We start from the raw sequence: 10,475 nt of genomic DNA on the forward strand, positions 1-10,475 counted from the left end.
GCTTTATCTAATGGATAAGTTCCTTATGACAATTGGTGATTTGATAGTTACATGGCCTTTATTGCTACAGACTGTATGTAGTCCGTCAAAAGGACAGGTAACCCACTTTTAGTCTGGAGGGTTTGGGAGTAGTCTGCAAAACAACACAAAACTATTACGGTACCCTTCTCACTCATACAATAGATCGTTAAACGTGAAATCATGTTCCATTGCAACAATGATTCTGTTTTCAGAGCTCCAGATAAGCTTTTGGTGTTGTGGGTATTTTACCCATGCATTTTAAAATCATTGGGTATCAGTAATTCTATCTGGGTATTCAAATTTCTGTTACCCACTAGTTTTTAAACATGTGGGTATTTAAGTTAAATATTTAAAAACACTATTCATCTAGTCCCTGCAAACTGGTGTCGTGTGGGTTCGAGAGCTTTATAGGACTCAAAAATACCACGATACGATGATCATGATGTAACTGTCATCGTGGAGTTTGGCAAGGTTGACGGAATGTCCGTTTATAATTTCAAAATAAGTTGCTGATTTGCTAATCGAATACGCAGGGTTACTTCACAATATTTTTATGATACGCACACGTTTCATTTTTGTAGCGAATCTGTAATGTTCGTTGCGTATTTGATACGCTTGGATTTTATTTTACTGCGTATTTCTGCATTTTTTATGCGTATTTTACGCAGATACGCAGCTTATCTGGAGCTCCGGTTTTGATGTTTGAATGGAGGTTTGATTGTCGTTGAAACAAATTATTTTGGTATCGTTCTTTTCAATTTTCAAGGAGGAACATATTTACTCCTCATAAATTATTTGTCAATGCTTGATCTAAGAAATTAATTCGGTTATTAACTGATGTTTTCCTGGAACTGATGCCCTGATGAAATGAAAAGTATAGAATAGTTATCAAGTCTACAGGTTTCTCGCTATTCATCACTGAAAACTGGTAGGGCAGGACATGCTTAGTTTTTTCGCGAACACCTGGTGTCATCACTGATTTTCAGTGGTTCATTCATATAATGTTCACAGCTATTTTACCCTTCACGCCAAGTTGAATCTGTTTCTCCGCATAAAATAGATTGGTTATTCTGTATCTTCCCAGGCAAGGGAGTTAACTGACTATAAAAGTCGAACCAGGATGGAATTATGAAGTTATATTCTGGCTGGACTAATGAGTCTGTGTATAGTCCAATCAAAATCAAGTGACGTAATCGACATCCGTTTGTAAACTGCCATGCACATTTTGTCGATTGCAGGATTTGCAAAGCATGTGAACCAGCTCGGCGTCAACAGATATTTTCCAAATCTTTTCATGTTTTTAATCAAGGTGCTGATGTGATTGTATGAACTTCACGAAGTGAGAACCTTTTGATTGACTGGGCGCTGCCATTTTGTTTGAAGCAAATGCAAGTGACATGAGAGGTGGAATCTGATTGGTCAATAGGGGGGACATAGAAGGGACATAACTCGTAAAAGTCACAGGTGGCGTTACAAACGAGCCCAAAAATTCCAGCCCAATTCGGCAAGGGTGGAAACTGGATTTTGATTTACAGTCATTTTGCTCCCTTGCCTCGGGAACATGTTTTTCACTTGCATTGACAATTTATTTTCACCTGGTACACTGCGTCCTTGCAACTTGGAGGAGGGGTGAAGACTGCAGCACTGACTGCCGTGTGTGTGATGTTCTGGATCCATACTGTCTCAAACACAGATACTGAAACAATGTTAGTGAGTTAATGTTGTTGACGCTGCTGTCAGCGAAACTCCAGCTTTGTCAGAGTGGCCGGTAAACAAACCTATGCTTTTGGGGTACGATGATGCCCAATCGGCAAGGACTTGCATTTTTACCACTTGATCCTTGAAGAAATTTTTCCAATACCAAAGCGCTTTTCCTAGCTATATGCACTAATTGGCGTTTTTAGAAATATTCAAATTTGGTTGCAGTTATGATTTTAAGGGTCCTGTCCAAACTACGTGAGGTGTTGAGAAGGAACAGCCTTGATGGCTTTAATGTTGGACGGATGTGCGCACTGAGAAAATGCAATAACCACTTGTCTATCTCATATCCTTAACATATCATATCTATAAAACAAACTTAGTAACAGTGACTGAGTTTGTTTAAGCACCGCTTTCTGCAGTGGTACAGTTATAGCACAGTGTGTCAGCTTCATGTGGGAGGAAAGTAATGCAGCTGTCAGACGTTTACCACTTCGGTGAAACCCACGAGCACGGGTATGGTGCATAATCGGGGCAAACCGGGATTCAAGCCCACAAATCATAGGTTTCTGGAGGTGCGGTCGGGTAGCCTAGTGGTTAAAGCGTTCACTCGTCACGCCGAAGACCCGGGTTAGATTCCCGACATTGGTTCAATGTGTGAAGCCCATTTCTGGTGTCCCCCGCCGTGATATTGATGGAATATTGCTGAAAGCGGCGTTAAACCAAACTCACTCACTCACTCACTCACTAGGTTTCTGGTGTGCCCAAGGGACGCTGCACAGAGAAATGCGCCGCCTTAGACGCCTGGGCCACCCGTGCCCCCAAGCTGGTAACAAAGTATTTGGAATACAAGAACTGAGGTTTACCTCCATCCTGGTCGGTGCCATACGTATCCAGTAGGACCGGTTGCTTAAAGTAGGTGTAGGTCAGTTCGGTCGTCAGGTTGCCAACCTCCCATTTAAATCTCTGTGTGGGAACCATGTTTGGGAGGGATCCTAGCGGAGACTTCAGCCAGATTTCCTGTGTCATGTCTGAAAACAAGAAGGACAATAGCAATCACCAAGATGGCCACGACAACACGTCCTGGAGAATGTGTTCAATCTGTGTGGAACTTTGCGCTGGGTAGCCTTGGACAAGGTGAGGTTAAATGGCATTTAATTTCGCGTTCAAGATTATTTAACTCTAAATAAAATTGACGTGTATGCACGTGTATGTGGCTGCTTGTACCAGTCCGGACTTTTTATGGTGCTAGCCCACTGAGATACCATGCGCAATTAAAGTCGAATAACCCAACCAGACACTGTATACCGACGTGTATCCCCAAATGCCGGACGCCCGCAAGGATGTACCATTTTTCATTGTCTTTTGGTATGAGGGGTGGTTGGGTAGCCCAGTGGTTAAAGCGTTCGCTCGTCACGCCAAAGACCTGGGTTCGATTCCCAAATTGGGTTCAATGTGTGAGGCCAATTTCTGGTGTCCCCCGCCGATATTGCAGGGATATTGCTAAAAGCGGCGTAAAACCATACTCACTCACTACTCACTTTTGGTATGACGCGGCCAGGGGATCGAACCACTGAGCTTCAGCTTTCTGAGTAGACGATCTATCCACTGCACCTCTCAATTGTCCCTGTACCTATGTGCAAAACCGACCAGCAAGTGTATGGCCATGGCGTTGACCATGAAGAATAAAAACCATGACGAATAAGGGGTCCGAATTCGTGAACGAAGGATCCTGGCTCGTCAAAAGGGCGCAACTAGGCCAGTTTAGTACAGCAGCAGTTGTATTATTGTGCCTTAGACACTGGAGACCCTTCCAAAAGTAATGACTTACTTGGCATGCACACCTTCTGGAAAGGCTCATCCAAGGCCTGCTTCACACACGTCTCTTTGCCATCGACTGTGACCACATCGTACAACGTCTCCTGGTGAAGAAAAATGCTGTCCATGAAAGGTTTTTAACGGGTTGTAGGTGTAACAAACGTTGGAATACCTGGCAGACTCTTCATGTGCGAGGGTGAATATGCAGAGAACAGCAATCTCATTAAAATCAGAGCTAAGTTCTCGCTTCCGCTAAACAAAGATCTGAGGACATCCCATTACAAGTCACGTCAGAACGACCTTTCGCGAACTTTGATCGACCACTGAAACGAATAGCAAGAAGTCGATATCAGCCAATGAGAACGCTGCTTTCTCGAGCTTTTCGGCACTCGTTTCAGCCTGGCGACTTCCATTTCAGACTACGCTTGATAAATATGTTTACACAGTTCTCGATTAAAATTTTAAAAACTGAACAAACGAAAATCTCGGAATGTCTAATATATGGTTGCGATTGTATGGCAGTGCTTCCCATGTACTGTGCAACGCCTCCTCCGTTCAAATGTTTATCCCAGCGAGAGATAGACGATAATTTTGACGGAATCAGTCGTACGGGCCGTAAGTGTCGTTCGGAATATCCCGTTTTAACGTTTTTCGAGGTTGCATGATTAGAAAACACATTCCGACTGTCACTTTCATGATCTGGTAAGCGACGCTTTGATTGGTCGGATGAAAAAGGTCGTTCTGACGTAACCCGTAATGGGATGTCCTCAGATCTTTGTTTAGCGATAACGAGAACTAAGATCTGATTTTAATGAGATTGAGAGAACAGTCATAAGACATGCCAAGTCCCATCGGTCTTTGGTTGGAATCTCCGATTATTGTCCTTGGTATGTGAGGACCATACATGCATGTATCTACACCGAGATATATACCAAGTCAAATTAAAAAGGGCGGTCGGGTAGCCTAGTGGTTAAAGCGTTGGCTCGTCACGCCGAAGACCCGGGTTCGATTCCCGACATGGGTACAATGTGTGAAGCCCATTTCTGGTGTCCCCCGCCGTGATATTGGTGGAATATTGCTAAAAGCGGCGTAAAACCAAACTCACTCACTCACTAAGTCAGATTAAAAACTTCACATTTTTAAAAGTAATCCCATATATGATACACAACGGACTGCTAACAAGTATGGCTGAAAACACGTGCGGTATTATGGCCACATAACCTTTTGCACGTGAAAAACCACTTTTGCCACTATAGTGCTGTGCACATGATTTTGATCGATTCACCTGCACAAAAACGGGTGTTATCTGAAGACAATACGTGTGTTTAAAGACACAATAAGGGCCCACAATGATAACTGGTCAAAATGTTAAAATTTTAGGATTGTGAAGTTTTTAATTTGGTTCAGTATAATCGGAATACTTTTAATAGCGGCATTAAACCCAATTCACTCACTCACTCATCAGGTTGGGACAAGACATGTTAGTGGATGGATGTGTGAGACCAGCTCTCACAAGTTCCGTGCTTTAGGAAAACACATCCTGGGTGATATATTGCTTACTGCTGATCACAAGATTTGAAATAAATAATTTTAATTTTTTTAATTCAGTGTCCAATCCACTCTGGGTTATATATTATGGCGGGTAGAACCACCTGATGTTCCCTATTTGATAGTGATAACTGGACCCGTGAAGATCCGGGGTAGAATAGAATCCGGGGTCTTCAGCAGCCCATGTTTCCCGTAAAAGGCGACTATGCTTGTCGTAAGAGGAGACTAACGGGATCGGGTGGTCAGGCTCGCTGACTTGGTTAATAAATGTCATCGTATCCCAATTGCGTGAATCGATGCTCATGATATCAATCACTGGATTTCTGGTCCAGACTCAATTATTTACAAACCGCCGTCATGTAGCTGGAATATTGCTGAGTGCGGCGTTAAACAACAAACAAACAAACAAACAAACAAACAAGATAATGATGATTACTAAACACATACTCGTGATATAATCAGAATCTTACAATAGCTTTAAGCAGAGTTTTCTTATGCACGTGGAAAGGGTTTTATTAGTTTTATTGACTTGATTTAGATTACATTGTTCAATTTGTATTCTACATTTAAAATGGATAATCTTGAACAATTTGTGAACTTACGTTTGGGTAGTCGAAGAGGCGGAATGTCAGGAATGGTTGTCCCTCCTTCTGTCCATACTCCTCTCTCGCTATCATTCTTCTATCTTCGTCATAGAAGATCTTCTCCGTGCTCTACGATACACCAACACAACGTAAGATGACGTTCCGTGACTCACGCTACGTTATTTGATCAGCTGGTTGTCAGTCAGCTTTCCCTTTAAGTCGAGCAATATTCCAGCAGCTCCAGCCATTGGTGTCTACATTTAAGAAATTGAGTCTACGAAGATTTTAAGAAGAATCCCACGACTCTTTCTCAAAATATGTTTGATCAGATTACAACATTCAAGTCCTCAGTAAAGCTTTCAAAAATGTTTGTGGTCGACATGTGGAGGATGTGATGTTCGATGCAATTCACTACTTAGACTTGTACCAATTGTTCCAGTGGGTTTTGTTCCAGGTGAACACTTAACCTGCCTTTGCGTGTGTTTATGATGGTGCCACACATGCTCCCGATATGGTCGGAGTCATACAGTCGACTCTGCTGTTAGAAGAGAATTTTTGAGATTATAGAAATGGTTTCGTCGCTTTTATTTATATACGCAGTAACACCGTGAGCTATCAGAAATGTTTGGAAAAAAAATGAAAAGTCAAGAAAAGGGGACATCTTGTGACTTATTCAAGAAAGTTGCGATGAAAAATGTGTATTTGAACTTCAGTATTCATTAAGATATCAGCGCCATAACAGTAAACAAGTCGTTTAATTTAACTTAATTGTCCATTTAATCACCTTAAGTTAAAACTTCTTCCCTGTCTATACTTGCCTATTATTCACCTAATCTCTGTATTGTGTCAATAAATATATCTATTATACATTGAGTCGAGCCAAATGGCCCACGCGTCATAATTACTTATCATTGTTATTATTCCCATGAGGACTAAATACCCTTTCCACATCCAACAGAAATCGATTGTACGGCTGTTTATATCATGAGCATGTGACACCCGTCACAAACACATGCAAAGGCAAGCTAATTGTTTACCCGTAAAAAAACACGGGAACATATTGTACAAGTCAAAATAGGGAATTTAACACACGGCTAAAGACAGATTCGAGTTATTTTGGATTAATATATTTTGGGAAAAATATGATTTCAGTCCAGGATCCACTTACTTTAACATCAAGTTACACTCACGTCTGTCAGGTGAAATCCAAGCGGTGTGTACTCCCCCCTAAACTTGGCGGCAATGCAGTTGAACTGTTTCCGTAGACATCCATCAAACTGAGAGTCCGAAGGTAAAACATGCACCACCACCAAATAATATAGAACCAGCAGCATGACGCCGCACAGACCTTGAACAGAGTTTAGTGACAGGTGTCTTATCTGATACATGTTAAGTAGGTCTGGCATGGAAGATAAGGAGCTACATGTGTATGTAGAATTTGTTATAAATAATAACTTGTATAACGATAGGTAATTCTACAAGTCTGAATAATAGACTGATCAGGAGTAGAACCTGAATGAGAAGAGAGAATATTTGCATACGTATGCAAGTGGAAGTTGTAGATGCACGCATGGAAGGTATTGATGAAGTGGAGCGTTTAGGTCAGGATAGAGGATGTATGTGGATGTCAGATGAAGAAGTAGAGTGAGTGAGTGAGTTGGGTTTAACGCCGCTTTTAACAGTATTCCAGTTATATCGCGGCGTGTCAGCTTAATGTGGGAGGAAAGTCCGAAGTGATGCAGGTTTCAGACGTTTACCACTTCGGTGAAACTCAAGAGCACGGGTATGGTGCTGACAAACCTAGAAACATAATCGGGGCGAACCGGGATTCGAACCCACAATCATAGGTTTCTGGCATGCCCAAGGGACGCAACTCTGCACAGCGAATCGCGGCGCCTTAGACGACTGGGCCACCCGTGCCCCCCTGGATGTCAGATGAAGAAGTAGAAGTATAAATACTGGAAGTATGAAAAGTAGATACACTATATGCTGATAGATGCAAACCTATGGGAGCTTGAGGTTACACATGAAAGAAGTGGATACATTGGACGGGGATAGCAGATGTAAACACATGGAAGTTGAGGAAATGGAATCTTGAGGTTACACATGAAAGAAGTGGATACATTGGACGGGGATAGCAGATGTAAACACATGGAAGTTGAGGAAATGGAATCTTGAGGTTACACATGAAAGAAGTGGATATATGGACGGGGATAGCAGATGTAAACACATGGAAGTTGAGGAAATGGAATCTTGAGGTTACACATGAAAGAAGTGGATACATTGGACGGGGATAGCAGATGTAAACACATGGAAGTTAAGGAAATGGAATCTTGAGGTTACACATGAAAGAAGTGGATATATGGACGGGGATAGCAGATGTAAACACATGGAAGTTGAGGAAATGGAATCTTGAGGTTACACATGAAAGAAGTGGACACATGGACGGGGATAGCAGATGTAAACACAAGGAAGTTGAGGAAATGGAATCTTGAGGTTACACATGAAAGAAGTAGATACATGGACGGGGATAGCAGATGTAAACACAAGGAAGTTGAGGAAATGGAATCTTGAGGTTACACATGAAAGAAGTGGATACATGGACGGGGATAGCAGATGTAAACACAAGGAAGTTGAGGAAATGGAATCTTGAGGTTACACATGAAAGAAGTAGATACATGGACGGGGATAGCAGATGTAAACACAAGGAAGTTGAAGAAATGGAATCTTGAGATTACACATGAAAGAAGTAGATACATGGACGGGGATAGCAGATGTAAACACAAGGAAGTTGAGGAAATGGAATCTTGAGGTTACACATGAAAGAAGTAGATACATGGACGGAGATAGCAGATGTAAACACAAGGAAGTTGAGGAAATGGAATCTTGAGGTTACACATGAAAGAAGTAGATACATGGACGGGGATAGCAGATGTAAACACAAGGAAGTTGAGGAAATGGAATCTTGAGGTTACACATGAAAGAAGTAGATACATGGACGGGGATAGCAGATGTAAACACAAGGAAGTTGAGGAAATGGAATCTTGAGGTTACACATGAAAGAAGTGGATACATGGACGGGGATAGCAGATGTAAACACATGGAAGTTGAGGAAATGGAATCTTGAGGTTACACATGAAAGAATGGATACATGGACGGGGATAGCAGATGTAAACACATGGAAGTTGAGGAAATGGAATCTTGAGGTTTCACATGAAAGAAGTGGATATATGGACGGGATAGCAGATGTAAACACATGGAAGTTGAGGAAATGGAATCTTGAGGTTTCACATGAAAGAAGTGGATACATGGACGGGGATAGCAGATGTAAACACATGGAAGTTGAGGAAATGGAATCTTGAGGTTACACATGAAAGAAGTGGATACATGGACGGGGATAGCAGATGTAAACACATGGAAGTTGAGGAAATGGAATCTTGAGGTTACACATGAAAGAAGTGGATATATGGACGGGGATAGCAGATGTAAACACAAGGAAGTTGAGGAAATGGAATCTTGAGGTTGTACATGAAAGAAGTGGATATATGGACGGGGATAGCAGATGTAAACACATGGAAGTTGAGGAAATGGAATCTTGAGGTTACACATGAAAGAAGTAGATACATGGACGGGGATAGCAGATGTAAACACATGGAAGTTGAGGAAATGGAATCTTGAGGTTACACATGAAAGAAGTGGATACATGGACGGGGGTAGCAGATGTAAACACAAGGAAGTTGAGGAAATGGAATCTTGAGGTTACACATGAAAGAAGTAGACACATGGACGGGGATAGCAGATGTAAACACAAGGAAGTTGAGGAAATGGAATCTTGAGGTTACACATGAAAGAAGTGGATACATGGACGGGGGTAGCAGATATAAACACAAGGAAGTTGAGGAAATGGAGTCTTGAGGTTACACATGAAAGAATGGATACATGGACGGGGTAGCAGATGTAAACACAAGGAAGTTGAGGAAATGGAATCTTGAGGTTACACATGAACGAAGTGGACACATGAACGGGGATAGCAGATGTAAACACAAGGAAGTTGAGGAAATGGAATCTTGAGGTTACACATGAAAGAAGTGGATATATGGACGGGATAGCATATGTAAACACAAGGAAGTTGAGGAAATAGAATCTTGAGGTTACACATGAAAGAAGTAGATACATGGACGGGGATAGCAGATGTAAACACAAGGAAGTTGAGGAAATGGAATCTTGAGGTTACACATGAACGAAGTGGACACATGAACGGGGATAGCAGATGTAAACACATGGAAGTTGAGGAAATGGAATCTTGAGGTTACACATGAAAGAAGTGGATATATGGACGGGATAGCATATGTAAACACATGGAAGTTGAGGAAATGGAATCTTGAGGTTTCACATGAAAGAAGTGGATACATGGACGGGGATAGCAGATGTAAACACATGGAAGTTGAGGAAATGGAATCTTGAGGTTACACATGAAAGAAGTGGATACATGGACGGGGATAGCAGATGTAAACACATGGAAGTTGAGGAAATGGAATCTTGAGGTTACACATGAAAGAAGTGGATATATGGACGGGGATAGCAGATGTAAACACAAGGAAGTTGAGGAAATGGAATCTTGAGGTTGTACATGAAAGAAGTGGATATATGGACGGGGATAGCAGATGTAAACACATGGAAGTTGAGGAAATGGAATCTTGAGGTTACACATGAAAGAAGTGGATACATGGACGGGGATAGCAGATGTAAACACAAGGAAGTTGAGGAAATGGAGTCTTGAGGTTACACATGAAAGAAGTGGATACA

At 41.8% G+C, this 10,475-nt stretch overlaps 1 protein-coding gene across 1 annotated transcript; it reads right to left on the reverse strand.

Moving 5' to 3' along the window:
• Nucleotides 1-41: 41 nt before the first annotated feature.
• LOC139455360 (uncharacterized) lies at nucleotides 42-7,027 on the reverse strand. The gene is made up of 6 exons (XM_071236918.1): nucleotides 6,860-7,027; nucleotides 5,688-5,798; nucleotides 3,551-3,641; nucleotides 2,586-2,750; nucleotides 1,617-1,717; nucleotides 42-133 (listed from the first exon to the last, which is right to left on the reverse strand). Exons 1-6 carry the CDS (start codon nucleotides 7,001-7,003, stop codon nucleotides 86-88), a joined length of 660 nt encoding a protein of 219 aa, XP_071093019.1. The 5' UTR covers nucleotides 7,004-7,027; the 3' UTR covers nucleotides 42-85.
• Between the last annotated feature and the right edge of the window lie 3,448 nt (nucleotides 7,028-10,475).

Source organism: Haliotis cracherodii, unplaced genomic scaffold, assembly GCF_022045235.1.
Source record: "Haliotis cracherodii isolate W230 unplaced genomic scaffold, xgHalCrac1.p SCAF_11, whole genome shotgun sequence".
NCBI lineage: Eukaryota > Metazoa > Mollusca > Gastropoda > Lepetellida > Haliotidae > Haliotis > Haliotis cracherodii.

Coding starts and splice junctions, on each gene's coding strand:
- LOC139455360 (XM_071236918.1), bottom strand. CDS start 7,003: ATGCTGCTGGTTCTATATTATTTGGTGGTGGTGCATGTTTTACCTTCG. Junction 3,642..5,687: donor GCCTCTTCGACTACCCAAAC/GTAAGTTCACAA, acceptor TTTCTTCACCAG/GAGACGTTGTACGATGTGGT. Junction 134..1,616: donor GCAAGGACGCAGTGTACCAG/GTGAAAATAAAT, acceptor GTTGTTTTGCAG/ACTACTCCCAAACCCTCCAG.